The sequence below is a fragment of the Odontomachus brunneus genome, unplaced genomic scaffold, assembly GCF_010583005.1.
Source record: "Odontomachus brunneus isolate Ranch 3 - 2012 unplaced genomic scaffold, Obru_v1 Obru_scaffold_021, whole genome shotgun sequence".
In the NCBI taxonomy this organism is placed as follows: Eukaryota; Metazoa; Arthropoda; class Insecta; order Hymenoptera; family Formicidae; genus Odontomachus; species Odontomachus brunneus.
In genome coordinates this window covers 750576-769271 of record NW_022639471.1, presented here as the reverse complement: position 1 = coordinate 769271, position 18696 = coordinate 750576, and the positions used below count along the sequence as shown (strand labels likewise).

Here is an 18696-nt window from a genome sequence, read left to right as displayed (position 1 = left end):
ATTGACGTTTAATTCGCTCGCGGACAATTAGCTGGCCGTTTCGACCGACCGAATCTCGCTGATCTCGCTGCGCAAAATTCGCGACGACGTTTTCGAGAGCGGGTCAGATCGCGCGAGGAGAGATATAATATCGCCAGCGGCACGACAGAAAGAGAGAGAAAGGGGGGAAAGATAATTTGATAATATCTATTAACCGTGAAGCGCATGATATGTGAGTCAGTTTGACCTGAGCCTCAAACACATATTCTATTTCGAGTGTTGCATTCGTGCGTATCGCCATTCGCGATGAAGCGTATCACGATCTAAATACGAGATTACATGCTAAGTGGTTTTTTATACAGGACTTTGCGGAATCATCGGTATTCCCATTGGATTTCGTAGTTTACAATTTAAAGTCAGATTTTAACGATAATTCGAGGGCACCGCCTTCTCCCTCCAAAGCTTCGTTAATTTTAATAATTGGCATTAATAAACTGAGTCGCGTTAATGCCGAGATTTTATTAAAATAAATTATGAAAATGTCATTGAGTCAAATAATAAACAGCTTATAAAAACGAGAAGAAGCTCGAAATGAAAAAGGAAAATAATCAGAAGCCGCGGAAGTGCGACGTATAGTTTACTACGAAAAACTGTGAATATATTTCAAATAATGATTCAATCGGTTTGTGATCGAATCTCGATTCGTTGCAATATTAATGAGGATGTTTCATCGCGAAAGATTCCGAGCTGGTCGAGGCTTTTGCGTGTCAACAAAATCGAACGACTCTACGTTAGCGTAAAGAAGAATTCACATCTTGGCAAGAAGATAGAAGACAATAAGAACTGGCATCGATGGTCAGGTGATAGTCGACAATATCTGCTTTTCTACCAGCGCGAGTTCTGACTGGTTTTCTGTCAAGATGTGAATTCTTCCTAAAGTATTTTACACGGAATGTTTTTACCACAATCGTAGGACTACACGAGGTGTGCAGAATCGATCCGAGTTGTGTCGTCACGGAGATTAACGACAGATTCTCCTCCCGGTCATCGACGTTTCCGCAATTATATCCAGAGAATTATTAGGACGGTCGTAATAAAACTCGTGAATGAATTGCAATAATCCGTATCGCGCGCGTATGTGTGTGTGCGGATAAATCATGCATTCCGGCGATAAAGTAGAGTCACGGCGAGCACCGAAAAGAGATATACCCGACGGACTTATTTATACCAGATTACATAGGCTGCCACGCACGATCGAACCCGTGAAGAAAGAAACAAAATACGAGCGAGAAAGATGGAGTGGGACGACGAGGGAGAGAGGGAAGCAGAGGGAGAGAAGGAGAGAGGGAGAGTACGGCAAAAAGAGATGGAAGAGAAAGATGCAACAGCTGTTTAGGTCACGAGGAAGGGATGAATCACCGAAAAATTTCCATGGCAACTAACTGGACGGCCGGCGATTCGAGCGAACGACGGATCGATTCTCGCGTAATTTATTTGTCAAGAGATAAGTGACGAAATAATAATCTCACAATTGACGTGAAGAGCTCTCGGGACAGGCGACTAATCAATTCGCAGCACGAGGTCGCGCGTGGTCATCGCGTCCTTTCGGTCTCGACATTAAATACGGAAACCTTCGCGTTTATATCTGGAAGCTTCTCGCTCGACCTCTCCGCGAACTCCGTCCGATCGGGTGATTTTTAGCGGGTCGTCCGAAATTTCGCCGGGTGAGAATTTTTCACGATCGGAACGAGATTTTTCACGTTGACGCAACGCGGAATATAGAACATCGCTTTCCCGCCGAAACCATACACCTCTCCGTTCTGTCGGTGGATAAAAATTTAACAAAAAAAGAAGAAAAAAGATCTCTGATATCGAAATTGACGCGAAAAAGAAATTCTCTATTTTTCCTTTTCGAAGAGAGAAATATACGTGTACATATATATCAAATTCCCGATACAAAAATTTCTATCCAACTGCCGACCTCGGACAGTCGGATTTTGTGTATGTTTGCACCGCGCCAACGACGAAACTTTAAATAGCGATCGCACAGCAACGTGTGCGAGGCGTCAGCTGACGAGGAGACACGACCCACAACGATTGACGTAATCCGCGGACGCACAACTACGCACGTACGAACGCTTTGGCGAATTCGCGAAGGATCGTGAAAGGTGATTTTCGCGTCTCCCACGAGTGCGCTCTCAAGGACACGCGCGTCGTCGTCGTCGAATATTAATTCCACGTCGCCCTCGAGACTCTCTCGCGACACTTCCGCTTGTACGGCGTTCTTCACTGTCTTGAAATTGCCGTAAGGAGAATGTCGAATGCAGTTATCCTCGAATTCGCGCAATGCACTTTTGTATCTCGATGCGCACGGCTACGTTGTTTCGCAAGGATTCGTTCCTTTCCCGAAGAAGCCGACTAGAAACTTATGGTCCTGATCAGGTCGATCCCAATCAGTTACCTAGCTTGATCAAAATGATGTCATCGAGTCCTAATAAGTCACGTAATGATTAAAGATGATTAATGATTAAGATCTTGTTAATAATTAAGACCCGACAACATCATTTTACGTTCATAATGACAAATATACGAGTTTTGTATGTAGAATTGTAGCAATTATAATTTAATAAACTATTTTGTAGTTAGCACAACTATAATCTTTAGTTGTAATAACTGTAAAATAGCTTGTCAAACTATACAATTTTACAACTTGTCATCTGTATAGTTGCCATCACCATCTTTTACATACGGAGAGAATATTATGATTTTCTTTCGTGTAAATTCCTTTGAATTTTACGCAATTGTAGAAGTCCAGGAATAGACTGTCAGTAAAGCTTATCATGCTGAGGAACATAGTATATTTCGCAAGAAACATAACAAGTGTTTTAACAGCATATTTGTTCTCAAAACATAACTGGCACACATGAAATGAAAGGATGGTGAATTACTGCGGAACGTCGATCTATTCCTCCATATTATAGAATCCTATATATTAATTTTTAGTATAAAATTTTTTCCGCGCGTATGCAAACTAAATAACTGATTGGGAGACCTGAAATCAGGACTGTGGGATAAGTTTCTAGTCGGAAATTCTACGGTTATAATCACGCGCCATGACCTTGTATAATTTTCATCGTCAAGAGCATTTCGATCAGTTTCAATTCTTTTGTTTTTTATCTCAAAATTGAGTCGTTTTAAGAACACACGATATCGTATCGATTACATCAGAGAGAAGAGAGATTACATACGCCACAAATGGCTCATACCTTTCTTCGACTTCGCCCCGATCTTCAGTCGCGACGGCCACGTAACGAAGGTATTCGTCTCCTCCATAACCTGCAACAATATGGAATCAAGATTAAAGCCACGTGTCGTTAAACGACTTCCTTTTAGCGTGAGAATTGTAATGTTAAGTGATGGCGCAACGTTAAAAGACTTTGGCCACTTTTTTGTGTTATTTCTCATTCTCTAGTCGTTTCCTTTTTTCTCTCTAGAACACAAGTCTTTTAGTTATTTTCAGCTTACAAAGTAAGACTCATACTTTTTGTGTAATCGAATATTGATGGCGTGTCAATGGCGAAATATCAATCACGACTGCCTGTACGAAAATTCTTATCGGTCTATCAGGTTATCGGCTTTTTCGCGTAACTTTGGCAATTTAATCTTTTGGACACGTAGCCTCCACTTATCAAAGTGACACGGTTGATTGCTATTTACCTACGAACGATCGCGTCCTTATCGCGTCGAGTTTTCTATTGAATTTTTTACCACATTGCTTCTCGCCTACAATATCGCCGAGCATTTAATTTCCTGCGCGAACAGCTTGCAGTCTCGGACAGAAATCGCTGCTGATTATTTACGAACGCGAACCCTCTGTTTCTAATTAACACAAGCGACCGTGAACACATTATTCGACAGCTCACGCGGGGTAGTCTATCTACCTATCTTTAGACGGATCCTTTAACTTATTAATTCTCCGCGTGTAATTTCTAAATTTAGACAAAGCCGGCTATTTTTGCGCGAACTTGTACGCGTAGCTGCTCTCTAACTTTGTAATATACTCGACTGTCTCGAGCTACGCGAATCTTTGGGTGAAACTGTGGAATTTGAAATTACACGCTACTTGTGCCCGCGTGACATCTGACTTAGAGCGAGACGATACAATCTGCGACTGTATTAACCCTTCGCATTTTAGGTCTCCGGCTTTATATACGAAAGTGTTGAATGCACAATATCGTCGGACTCTCCGTGACTATGCTCTCGCGCTCATACTTTATACGGCACATTGGGCGCTAAACACGGCGCGCGCATAAATATGAATGTCAGCCACCGACTTTGGAATCGAGTGTGCTTCAACTTTATCGTCGAGCTTCGGACAAACGATCATCATCATTACCACAGTCATTGTCGTTGGATGTAAATCCGATGTCCCACCGTCGTCCACGTGCGATCTCAGCGAGCGAAGGTGGAAAAGGCAGAGAACAAGAGAAAGAAAGAGAGATAGAGAGAGAAAGAGACCGAAAGAACAGGTCAGAGAGAAGGAGATACGGCGAACCGCACGCCACGTTGGCCACACAAGTCACTATTAAAAATTCCAAGTCTTAAGGAGGGGACAACGACATGGCGACCTCGCTGCAACTTTTACGATAATGATAACAGGTCACTCGGCACTGCGTACCAGCCAATCAACAGCAATCGTATGGTGGTCGGTGCGGGTGTATCAAGAGAGAGAGAGAGAGAGAGAGAGAGAGAGAGAGAGAGGGAAGGAAGGAGAGAGAGAAACCGAGTTTACTTTCACTACCAGCCCCGCACACACCGTCAATCACGATTAAGTATCCCGGAAGACCGTCGCGGTTGCTAATTAACCGACGAGGTTCCACCTGGTCGCAAGTGGTAGAGGAAAATAATCGTCCACGCGACAAGTTTCTCGACCTCGCGACAGATCACACAGCTCCGAAACACACGAGTTTCTCCGCGGGACACGGCACGACACGACACGACACGAGGACGTATCCGATATTTCGCGAGCAGTCGCCAAACTGCACTCTCTATCACAAGCCCCACTGCGATGATCAATTGATCAATTAGAGCCGATTGTAGAATTCACGCCGGTGAGACTCCCCCTTATCACACTCTAGCCCACAGTGCGATGCACTCAGGTGCGTCTCCGAGCCACACTTGGACCTCACTCGAAACGCGCCGTCGATTCGATCGTTTCGCGCCGTGCCGATGCACACCGCAGGTTGCGACAACGAGCCGACTTCGTTTCAACCGCCACGGGATCGCTGGCACGACTGACTGACTAACGCGAGATAATATAACGGGTCGGTCTGGGCGAACCACCTCCCACTCGCCGCTGCCGCGTCACGGCTCCACTCCGCACTCCACGTCGCCCGTCATCGCGACCCTGCCCTCCACCCGCGAACCCCTCTTCACCAGCAGTTCCTCCACCTGCGACCCCCGCGCGCGCCTCTCGCGAAGGCGAGCCGGTGGCCTCCGACGCCGGCCACGGCAGAACACCGGTTGACGAACCTGAGGAACGTGCAGTTCCGCATCCACGTCGCGTTAAACGTGGCCGATGATGATGAGCTAACAACAGCCGTTTCTTCACGTCGACAGTCGTCATCTCCTCTTTCTCTCTTTTTCTTTTTCTCTCAATGATGGTTCCAGATGTCTGATAAGGCATACGCCACTAATCGGTGTTTGGAAGGTAAAGTTTGTAGCCTTGGAAAATAATCCAAAGGATGTTCTAAAGAATCTCACGTCCAAACGAACACGTTCTTACGTAGTGGCGGTTAGGTTAAAACTTGACAGTCATCTTTGAGAGAACAGAACGGAAACTCTGAAACGGTCGTGGGATGATACCGATCGCGAACATATGTTCCGACTGATGTCTCGAAATTTTTCACGCTACGATCACCGCGACTCTGATTGGACTGTGATTACAGCTTTTTTCTCTTCGCACGATTGAACGTATAAAAAACTTTTAATTGCTTTGTTGAGACTAATCGCGAGAAGTCTCTGCTATTCTAAGCATGAATCTGTGTAAGCGCACTACGTAGGTTACGAGTATTTGTCTTAGCCGCAGTAATTGCTAGTACAATTCCGCGGAACAATACGATGACTCATCAACGATCGCCTCATTGGCGAATAGACTCGCGCGCCGCTTGTGCATATACTCAAGTCGATTTATGCACGATAGCCTTTAGACTTGGTCGCGATGAGAATACAGACCGGTGGGATTGATAAAGCCTTGCCCGAGTTCGCCTCACAACAACGCGCGTCGTCTTCCAACGAGTGAGCTATGAGTGGTGACCATTTGCGTGGATAAATTTCGCGAGTCAACTGGGCCCCAGCAACCGTGGACACACGTCGCGAACCGGGTTGGTCGGCGGCGGCCAGGTGTGAGGAACTAGAACTTATCCAACGAGCGACCTTGGATCATGCTCACTTGATATTCCGAGCGCAACATTATATTCCACGGAGGAGGCGAGCGCACATGGCAATCGGCAGGCATGGCTGGTTTTTCACGCACCACACCGTTCCACGATAACGGGCTTCTTTTTCCTTTCTATGTAAAGAAGGGCCTCCGCGTCGAGGAAGAAGAGCCGTAAACCTGTCTGACCGAATCAGAAGGCAGGTTTTCGTCTGTTATCAAGCGACGGTTGGTGGCGTTATAAAATTCGCAGCAACAACAACGAAGGTGGAATACGTGACTGCTGGTGCTAAAATTGTGTCAGATGTAAGCGACTGGCCCTCCCCCCTTCGCGCTTCCCTCCGCGTTGCGACTCGCGGTATTTTTAGGCGGCGTGGCAATTCGGTGACGGAAGACGCATAAGAGGATTGAACCGGAGACGCGATCGATACGCATGGTGTAGTACCACACATCGGTGTACTTCCACCCACTGGTTCCGACCAATTTAGACGTCGGATCGGTCCAATCGTCGAAACGCCGTGAGGCCGAAATCGCTCGCGCGATTCTTTGTGCGACTCGCTCGCTTGCCGTCGAACATTGCGGAAACTAGTCAAGCGGACGTTGAAAATCGGCTAAAATAATGAAATTCCGAGTTTGCTACCGGCCCCGCGATTTCACTTATACTCTCAGCTACACTGAGAGAGAGAAAAATCGAAAAAATGATAAATATTTCTCTGATGGGTGCTAATAACGTATTTACTTCAATTTAAATTTTTCTTTCAATAAAATAAGCAATTGTTTTCATGGAAAGCTGAGATTTTTCTAACAGATTTAGAAAAATGTATATATTCTCGTATTTTTTTAAATATTTTATACATTAGTATAACTGAATACGCTATTAGTATCTCCTTGATTAATGTTTACCATTTCTTAGATGCTTTTTTCTCTCAGTGTACCATTTGCGGTAATACCAAATGACGGGATTACGTTATTACTAACGAAATAAATTTGTCACAGCAGTACGCAAACATCGTGTCACATGCACACGCGCATTTGCTTGATGTTAGCGGCATTCTTGGCACGTGATAATTCGAGCCTGTTTATGATCCAAACGTTCGTTTTATTATCGAAATAAAATAATGAAGAATAAATGTGTGTGCACATGTGTGTATGTGTGTGTATTTGTGCATGCGTCTCCTTCGTAATCAAATTTCCGAAAACAGAGCATGCACCAAGAAACAAACTGAGTTATCGCGAAAACATTCGGGCCTTTATCTTGAACTTGGCACGTGGTATTGATTAAAGGAACCAGATACACGCGAGAGAGGCGATTCAGCGTGAAAGCACTTTCTAGTCGTACCGTGTATATCGATTACGTAACGAATTCGCGAATAGAGAAGGTACCGTACGCTTTCAAGAGGGCGATTCAGCCGTTCATTTAATTCGAAGCTAATAATTCCTCCGCGAACATTTTATGGAAGCGTCCAATCGGAAAAGCTATTCCGAACTATGAATAATCGAGCAATTCCGGAGAATGAAATTTCAAGCGCGATGTTTTCATCCTCCTGCAATCTCCAAACCGACCCCTCGACAGTGTTTTTTTTTTTTCGATAACACTCCGTTTCGCTCGTTGAAAACACGGCACGACGATCGTAGACGTTCACGCGATCGCGCGTTCACGATGAGCAACTCGCGAAGGCGCCGATGTTACTTAATTGATAAGAACTTAATTTATCGGCGATACGCTTGTATGCATACAGCACTGCGCAAAACGCTGACTTATTGCGCATCGCAACTGAAAAACTCGCATACGTAACGGGCTCAAACTTCACAAACTTTTACAGACTCGAACCAAGAAACATATCTCAGATTAAATTAAAACATACAAATACGCGTATTCTGTCGCAGTTGTTGACTGTCTTGTCGGGGGTTAAGGTGAAACATTATAGTTAATATGTACAATGTGTGCGCACATGTATCTACGTAGATGTAAATAAAAATTGATCGCCTACATTGTTCTTTGACGTTCCACGAGACTCTCTGCCAAATTTAGGGCAAACATTTCCTAGACTAGAGTCGTTAAGGCTCCTTAATGACGCTGGAAGCGAGAGAACGTTATGCTCTAAATTCTTGGGAAATACGCTGAAATAAGAGGACGTGTCCGTAAAATGATCCCTTGGATCGATTGAGCACACTTACGAAATATATTCCGAATTATGAAAACTTTCCTTTTATCTCAACAATCAATAAATAACCGTGAAATTAACGTGACGTACAACCTTCCTTTTCACAATTTATTTTCATGCTTTTGTCATGCTAATTTCACGGTTATTTATTGTTTGTTTGGAAAGTTTTCGAAATACTTCGCGCTCAATCGAATACAAGTGTCATTTTGTGGACATAATCTTTTAGTCCGACGCAAGAATTTCGGGCATAATGTTTCCTCACTCTTCCGACTTCATTAATCCACGATGGCCGCGGCGAGGACACAGGAGCCTTAAACCGGAGGTCATGTTTGGCGGAGCGATCTTTGACTGTGATTTATTAGTCAGGACGCCTGATGCAATCTAAAGCGGCCTAAAACGCTCGGTGTGCCTTCCGGTCGCACATCGTCCGCTGCGGTTATCACGGACGCGTTATCTTCATCTCGAATCGTACTTCAGCGGCGTATGCCGCGGCGGATTATTCGCATACGTGCGAATACGGACTCAGCAAATCGCGCGATTCGACGTGTACACGTCGGATGTGTATCGAGGGCCGAGTGTTTGAGCGAAGAATGTGTAAATGATGCAATGCGCGCGCTCGACGCACGGCTGTGTTGGTGCGTGCGGTACATGTACTAGATTAAACTTCGCGAAAACACAGATAGAGCATGCGAAGCGCATGCTCGGATTATTATTGGTTAGAACGAGAAGAACGAGCTATGCGGGACTGACAAACAAATCGCCAGTTATATCATTCGACGTTCGCGAACGTATCGCGTCTGCCTGTCGCGAAGGACAGACGACGAATCGCCGAAATATGGAGACGCCAATTTTTCGCGCGAGCCATTGCCAATGACTGTAAGAATTTCAGAAACCAGAAGGGATATAGTGCTCAAAAGAATATAATTTTATCTTCAGCGAGATCCTCTTGTGTACATGATATCAAAAGAAGATTATTTCACAACCAAAAGGAAAATATTGCAAACACAATATTTTTTCAAGTTTCCAAATTTCGTTTTTTATCCACAAACCTTACTCTTAATAGAAATTTCCTCTAGCAAGAGGGCATTCTGCTTCGAATAAGAATATTCTTCTTGATTAGAAAGGGGAAAAGTTAGGATAATATCTATAGTAGATTTCTGATTAATAGTTTACTTTGATAAAAGAGAAATACTCTTTCGAAAAAAGCTTTCGTTTAGAATATGAGATTACAGGAAACACCACTTTGTAATTAGAGTTTTTTTTTTTGGGTATTAGAATATCTTCCTGTTGGTTTTAGAGGAATCTTCTTGAGGTCATGTATAAGAGGATTTAAAAATAAGAGAATACGGTGACATTTTCTTTTGGGTGAGGGAATGAGGGACGACTTAAAGAAACGTCGACTTAAAGATCAGAATAAGTAATTGGAATCACTTAAAAATCTCTGCTAATTCCAAGACACCGTGTATACGTAGATTGCTCTGCGAATCTAGCTTTCAAGTATTAATATCTAGTTGATATCGACCCCAAAGAATACTCAGTATCGGAAAAAAAGGATCGATACTCGTAAAATAGTCGAGTCGATAGAGATACCTTGATAGCGTCAAGGTATCGCAGGTATCCTTAAGCGAGCAAAGTCAAGTAAACAGCCTCGAAGTTGCACACGCTCGAGTGTACCGTGAAAGAAGTTGAAACGTAGCATTGCCAGAACGTAACAGCTGTCTTCGTGCAAGAAGCGGAATAATATTTACGTAACGCGAGATATTGCACTTCTTCGACCGTGCGATTAAGAGGCGAACGCGTCGAGTGGAGGACGAACATGGTCGTAAAAATTAAAACGTTCGCGCATAAGGGGAAATTCAACTTTGCAATTTATCGGAATCGAAATCGCGAGAAAAAGCTCCGTATTTGCGAATCATGATGGGTCTCGAGTCGAAATTTTAGCTCTGTTTTCGACCTAAACTTTTTAACATCTATATAGGCCAAATCTTAATTTTACAGATTTAGTATATGTTTAATACATATATATAGAAACTAAAATCTTACTTAACGCCTTGAAATGGCAGAAAATGGACAAGATGAAATTACTTGCAGATTTTAAAGAGGACTTTTAATAAAGTTAAATTAAATAGAATCAAAATAAATTTATATAAATTTTATAATATCAAAAGAACCGTTAAATGGAATATCGAAGTCGAAAGTAGAGTCGAAATTTCGACTCGGAGTTATCGTGCGACATATTAGATCATTTTGACTCCTCGATCATCTTCGCTGTCACGAGCTGACAGTGTCATACAAGAAGATTCGATTACGCTTCAAAATTATCCTGATTCTAAGATAAGATATTGATCAGACCGGCACAATGCTACATCAATCGCGACGGATTCCTGATAATTACACCGTCCCATTGTTACTTCTATACATTCACAATGCGTTACAAAAGCAATTGCGCCATCAGAGCGAGAGAGAAAGAGAGAGAAAGAGAGAAAAAGAGATGCACGCGCGTGCGTTAATTAGTGAAACGTCGACTATGGCGCGATATCTTGCTCGTTGTTATCGACATCGAAGTGCCAGCAACGGTCAAGGATTGCGCTGTTGCGCTATAATTAACGATGGTATCGACATATCAAGTGAGAGAGAAAAAGGAATAGAGGGAGAGAGAAGGAAAACGACGTATTCGTCATATTCGAAGTGTGTCATTCCAAACGGCGTGCCTGAGAGAATTTTTCTATACGTCAGCGATAATACACCGGGTGTACGCGCATAATCACGTGCGCGGCATGGAATTACTCGAAAGCGGGGGAGTGAAGCGACGGCGGGGCGAGCATGGCGCCATTAAAGCCGCTCTATAAATAATCAACCGGTGTATTTCCAGGGACCTTCCATTTACGCAACGACGATAATGATAAGCGGAGAACATTGCCTTCGAACTTGCCCGGTGAACGGCTCTCTTTCTCTCCCGTTGTAGCGCGCACACGCGACACAAGGCCCGCAAAGGCCGTACGCGGTCCGCTCGTGCGTTATCAACGCGTTATCACCGCAGCAGAATTTTAACTCATCCATCGCTCGCGGTACCGTGAGCTCGCGGCGCGTGGAACGCTTGATCCGCCAGCCAACTCTTGTTCACTAAGCAAATATATATGTATTAATATCTGGTAAACGGAGTGTTTGCGCGTGAAACGAAGTGTCGTTACGTTAGTTCGTCGCGCGATAACGTAAGTTTGTTTCGTTGGAATAGATCTCTCCTTGTGGAAACTTTGCGCTCCTAACTAGAAATTTATCTCACGTTTCTGAGAAAAACACGCGGTAGTGGCAACTATACAAGTGACAGCTATATTATAGTTTTGTATGTAGAATCAATGTGTTTAATAAACTATTTTGTAATTATTACAACTAAAATTGAATGGTTATTAGAAGAACTATATAGAGGTCATTTAACAATTACGTCACACAACGAAAGAGAGAGAGGGGAGATCTATTAGCTTGCGTGACGATCTGTGATAGTATGGAAGAAGGGTAGGAGTAAAGGCCATGAAACGTCACACGTATTCTATATCTAAATTTTTATATTCAAAGATATTATATTCTATGAAAAAATCAACGTCGTGCTAACAATCAAGATTTTAATCTTGAAATATTTATTTGTTAAAAAATGCAATTTTTACTAATAAAAACTATAAATTAAAGTAATTAATTCAATATTATGCTTAAAAATTATTTTAGAAAAAGATAGCGGTCTCTAATAATTATTGCTAAAAATTGTAAGTTTTTTTTTCATATTTTATGTGAAGGAGGAAAGAGTGATTCCACATAAAGGGCGTTATTACCATTACATATGTTTTTTTGAGTGCAAGTTAATTAGTTATCTATTTTGCATAAGATGATGTTATCGCGCCTCGATAATTCATATACAGCGTACATGCGTTCATGTACTGATAACGCGACATGGAAATTAAAACCTTATTGATAATAAGGATTATTAACAATTAGGATCTTATAAATAATTAGCAATAGCATCAACTTTTATAACTAGATAATTGATTGGGATCTGCGTTTCGAATTTTGTTCGTGGTGAATCAAAATGAAAAATGCAACCGAGCGTTTCCTCATCTTACGACGTTATTGCGATTATCCGATTCCTCAATTACCTCTCTCGTTCCAACGAGTACCGCGATCCCCGCTCCTCCGATCGATTTTCTCTGTCGGCCGATCGGGAGGGAGAGAGACGACGCGACAGACGGAGAAAGTATATAGTGTTACGTCCGATCGTGCTTCCTGCTGCGGGCTCATTTCTCTATGATTGTAATTTCGAGTTACGTTATCGCGACGACAAGGAAGACAAGGGAGAGAACGGGTTTCTTTACGCGTGCTTGTTCGCTCGTTCGGATTTCTCCGTGCGGCGTAATCTAGATTTTTCGTGCGTTGTCGCGGTGGCACGCTCGAGAAATCGATCTACCGATTCTTCCGCGCAAAATCACGCACGCTCGGTTGCCGTTCCGACGGCCGTTTCAATGTTTTCATTGAGATACCGCGCGTTTTTACCTGTAATCGAAATTCGATCTCGCACACCCGAGAAATAAGCTCGATCATACGATGATCCAGCAATTTTCGAGCGCGGCTGACGTGTGTGCTCGCGGAATTCTCGTTAAAATCCCGAACACTGCATTACATGTTCTCGCAGTGCTCCGTTACCGCGCCTATTTTCTGCGTTATATCATCGTGTCATGTGTAGTGCACCGTAAACGTTGCGTCTACACCTATCGAGGCTTCCGGGACACCTTGTAGAGAAATTACACCGAGGTTACGAGGTCGATGCCGGTGATTATTGGGATCATATCGAAAGTCTCGCGAAAAAGGCTCGTCTTATCATTAGGGTAACGCCATTATCAGCGTGTAAATTATACGGCTGCGAATCGTCGACGTAGTACGTTATCGGTAGTTACGACGAGGAGGCAAAGCACATAAAAATAGTCTCTTTTGCTTTCGCATAATCGCAAGGTCAGTACGAAGTTGTCTTCGCGAGCATTTCGCTGATTTCTTCGCGCGAGATTCAAAATTTCGCTCTCTGGTCGGAAAAATCGTGCATTTTTCTCTTAGGACGAATTCACACTTCGGCAGAAAAGCAGGAGACGGAAAGACAAGGAAGCCAATCAGAATTCGTGCTGGTGATCAGGTATAGTAGTTGATAGTTTCTACTTCGCTACTAGCGCTAATTCTGATTGGCTTCTCTGCCTTTCTGTTTTCTGCCAAAGTGTGAATTCTTCCTTACACGGGTAATGCAGCGCGAAAGGCGAAATCTCGTTCCGGTCGTCGGTAGCTGCAACACGAAGTCCGACTGGACGTTAGTTATTATGGCAATTAAATGAAGAGTAGCTTATCATAATCGTTCGCTGGTTTGCTTCCTACCGAGTGAAAGCTGCAGAAATTACATATATTGCTTACAATTCTTCTGTGTGGCGTGTCTGCGTAATTCAGATAGGCAGATGGAAAACAATGTCTCCTCTTCTTTTTCTCCCTCAAGCCGAGTGATATTCATCGTATTTATTACGGTAATTCATCGCGGGTGCTGAGTGGATGAAAATAACCGCGCGCGGAGCATCGCTGCGAATAATTCCCGCGATATATATTACCGCGGCGAGAGAAAATATGAAACATGCACGTAAAACGAATCAGCGCACGAAAACTAATTAAACATATATTATTCCGTATTTTATTATTCGCGCATAAGAATGAAATTTATTCAACAGCTCCGCTCCGGCGGGAAAGAAAAGGAAGTCATCATCTTTAGCGAGATGATGATTAGCTGTCGCGGATGACAAGGAACTTTTACCGACACGGCACCAGGAAAGATCTTTTGTGGCCGAGAGAGAAAGGAGTTGCGTCATATACTATCACGATCCATCTTACGTGTCGCTCGTCAGCATCGTCGGATAGAAAGTTCTCGCTAATCATCGATGAACGAAATCTTCGCGCGATGCTGCTCGAGCCTTCGCGGCTAAAGAGCGTGAACAAAGGTAAAATCGTGAGACACGTCGATACTCATCGTTGATATTTCGCCGTTGATGATATCGTCGAGCGCGGGATGTATAAATACGCGGGATGTATAATATTCGCCACACTGAGAACAAACTTGTTTATGAGATATAAAGCTTATTTCTGTGAGATAAGTTTATTTCTACGAATAAACTCTACATCACACATTTTGAAGTTTCTCTTTTCTCAGTACGCTGAGAGAAATGCTTGAAAATTTATTTATGGGATATAAAGTTGATTTCTGATAAAGTTTATTTCTATAAAAACATTTATTTCTGTGAATATATAAACTTTTATCCTGCAAATAAATTTTTAGACATTTTTTTTAGTGTGCAGATACTATTAATTTTCATCGAATTTTTCACCTGTTTAAATTATACAGAGCAGTGCCGAAATGTTGTAATGACTACAAAAATGGAAATTAAGTATCTGCAAGATTAAATTTGAGAAATAGCCGATTTTTCATGAAATAATAAACTGGCAACTGCTCCATCGTTTCTTTCGTGTTTAGAAACATTTTGCAGCAATCGTTTCTTATTAGCAAAAGTAATCGTGATTGTGAGAATAATGTAAAAGGTAACTTACGCTATGGAAGAACGTATCGGCCGGTTTGACTTCACCTGTGAATGCAAAAGGACACGATTAAAGTATAGCGTAATCCTGCATACACACATTTGTGCGTAATCCTGTACATACACACATTTGTGCGTAAGCTAAAATTACACTCGTTTTTACAGTTGTTTTACCTATTTTCATCTCTTATCTGTCATGTTTGTTTGAATTTAATTATATCATCGCGTACACATGTTACGTGACTCGTAACTCTCCCTCGGTCTCACAGAGATAAGTAAAATAATCGCACATTTCCGTTGCGTGTAGGCATATATACATACACATAAATATATATATATATATATATATATATATATATATATATATATATATATACACACTTACACACACACACACACACATGTGTACACATGTGTGTGTGTACAAAATTGCAGAAATCGATATAAATGTACGTATCCATAAGTGAAATAGGTTTGTGAGCCATTACATCGCGATCGCGAGCGGGATACGAAAACATAGCGAGACTTGACAGCTGCTCCATAACCCCCGTTTACAAACAAGCTGTCTATTTAAATCGAGCTTCCAAGTATACCGCTCGCGAATGCAAATAATGGCAACAGTACGAACGATCTCGTAGTGAGGAAACCGCCGTCGCCTATTCCTTCGATCGATCTGTCCGGCCTGGACGATTGGACGTTGAAACAAAAATCGACAGTGCGTTCGTCGTGAAAATAGCGACATAATTTAATATGAAGAGCGTATTTCTATCGATGATCGCGCGCACATGATTGCAGCTGAAGGGGGAGCGGCGCGAAGATCTCGCAACCGCCATAAAGATGTCCAAGAGACAGCTTTATCGCGCAGACCTCTCTCCGCGATCTTGAAATCTCATATGCTTTGTTTTTCAATAAATTCGTCGCGACGATATCTCGAAAAAACGGCCGACCCGAAATTCTTCGCGATTCTCCAGTTTTCGATACCGCGAAAATTTCCACGTCCATGCGCGATCGAGAAAGGGACTTTTCGCGCGAAAGCTTTCGCCGGGTGCAAGGTGGCGTTTTAGGAATCGAGTGTACATTGGACGGGAAAGCGAAAGTAGACACCGCACGGGGACTCGTTCCGCCGAGTGTTATGGACACTCTAGAAGCAATGAAAGCGATAAAGGACACTGGAGTGCCTGCGAGAAAGGTTAAGCGTGACAGATATATAACGGCGAAGTTATTGTACGGGATCGTAGCCCGTGTTCTCAGGCGCGCATGAGTTAACGCGAAATACGGTAGCGCGATGTCGAGAGTCACCTGCGCGAATCCTCGCGTAAGAAAAATGCAAGTCAAAGTCGTACGGTGGCGTTTAGCGTCAAAGTGAAAACGGTCAATCGCGCCGGATTTGTTGACTCGAAATTTCTCCGAAAAAGAACGTTTTGCCTCTGCGCGAATAGTTAAATCTGTTACATAAATTTCTCAGCGGAGCATATTTCAAGGAGCATTTCTGTACTCTCTTAAAATGAATCAGTGAAACATCACTGAAAACAGTGAATATTCACTGATTTGCAGTTATAAGTGTTGCACTTTCAGTGCTCAGTGCTATACTTATAACTGATATCAGTAACTATTCACTGATTCACTTTAACAGAGTATCTTTACAACTGAATGTAGAAGCTCAGAAGTATACGAAAAGTATGCAGAGAAATTTCTATATGTGGTTATGTGGTTATGTTCTCTGCTAACATGGTAGCAAAACAAAGCAGCACACACTTATATAAGATTCATATGCATGAGAAATACGAAAAGAGGATAGTATGATCGTGTTAGTGAGTCGCCTCTACGTTATCGACATTTCTCAAGTTCGCGTCCACTTTGACATCCTCTTAAACAACCGGTTCCTGTTGTCACTATATTTATTAGCGTATAATCATTGACATTAATATCTCGGCTTTCCTGATAACCTCTTTCCAACGTAATCTAATATCCGCGGTCAAGAGAAAGCGCGATAGTTGTCCAGAGGCGCCTTAAGTATCACGTCGCGATAAATAGATTCGATACTTACTTATTTCGTGTATTTGATATTTAAATTACTAGTATAATCCTTATAATTATTTGCTTAATCTAATTCTTTTTCTATGTCGATATTATACGCTACTCTACACGCGCTAACTAAAAGCACTTTTCATAGACAGACTTCGATATCTCTCAGGAATAAAACAATCAATATCATTTTATGAAATTTATACGAAGAGAATGTTATAGTTTTTGTTTTTCATATAAATTCTTTTCAATTTTACTATATTTCTCAATGCAGAAATAGACTGTTAGTAAGGTTTAACTTGCTAAGGAACATCGTGAATTTCACTAGAAACATGACAAATGTTTAAATAGCACGTTTCAGTGCCTAAAATATAGCACGTACGAAATGAAAATATTGTCCATTCCTGAGGAATTTTTTTTTACCTTTTTCTAGTAGCGCATGTATAATCTGTCTTGAATATCGTGAATTTCGCTAGAAATATGGTAAATTTTTTAATAGCGCTTCACAGTTCTTGAAATATAAGTAACACATATAAACTGAAAGGATAGTCAATTACTTCTTGGTTACAAACTTCTATGATAATTATTGCTATAAAATTCTCTTCATATGTAAAGTTCAAAGGTAGGAAATTTCGCTGCCGGACATCGCAATTTAAACGTCTCGGATTTCCACGCAAAACATTCGCGGCGCGATCGACAGAAATTTCATAACAAAACCTTCGTCGCGTCCATCCTAAAATCGTGCTGCTGCTTTTGTGCGCGCCACCCTATAAGATATCGACATGTTCGCCGGTATCGCAATCGCGAATTGAACGATTCGAGTCGTAATACCGCTCACACGTTCGCTCACTCACCGAGAAGCATTTGCTCCAGCTTGCGACGGTCCACGCGGAACCGCTCTTGATGCAAGTCCTCGGGGTCGTTGATGCCCAGCAAGGCCGCGAGGTCGCCCATCTCCTCGCGACTCTCGAAGCCGGACTTGCCAGAAACGCTGGTGGTTGCGGTGCCCTCCGATGTCTCCGACATTGTCTCCGCCGCCCGCCGTTCGCTCTGGACCACTTCGTCGGGCCTCATCTTGTCCAACAAGTGCGTCCACCACCGCCTCCGCCTACCTCACCCACGTCGCGACACTGCGAACAGGAGGGCAGAACAGAATTAGAGGTCTAAGACAAATTACACGTGTCACGCGTATAATACGTCATTATGCTCGAGATAACTGATATTATTCTTGTCGTCAAAAGCAATCTCATTGAATCAATATAGTTCGTAAAATGATCTCTTGGACGACTCATAAACTGAGAAAAAATATTTGAAAATTGATTTTGTACGATATAAAGTTTATTGTTATTTCAAGTTTTCGTGAAACAGAATTTATTTCTGTGAAATAAACTGTATATCTCCCACAAATAAATTTTCAAGTATTTCTTTCTCAGTGTAAGGTATCGCACATTATCAATATATATATATATATATATATATATATATATAT

At 42.5% G+C, this 18696-nt stretch overlaps 1 protein-coding gene across 5 annotated transcripts in view; it reads right to left on the bottom strand.

Annotated features, from left to right (window-relative positions):
• Positions 1 to 18696, bottom strand: part of LOC116842112 (protein bicaudal C) — a 40844-nt gene that overhangs the window by 16809 nt on the left and 5339 nt on the right. For 4 of the 5 annotated variants that reach the window (XM_032810845.1, XM_032810847.1, XM_032810844.1 and 1 more), the window contains exons 2-4: positions 18062 to 18337; positions 15196 to 15230; positions 3246 to 3315 (exon numbers count right to left, since the gene is read on the bottom strand). In XM_032810845.1, coding sequence (XP_032666736.1) covers positions 3246 to 3315; positions 15196 to 15230; positions 18062 to 18281 — 325 coding nt within the window. In that variant the 5' untranslated portion in view covers positions 18282 to 18337. Of the gene's footprint in view, positions 1 to 3245; positions 3316 to 4375; positions 5292 to 15195; positions 15231 to 18061; positions 18338 to 18696 lie in introns of those variants that run through there. The other variant, XM_032810848.1, reaches the window with a different exon arrangement.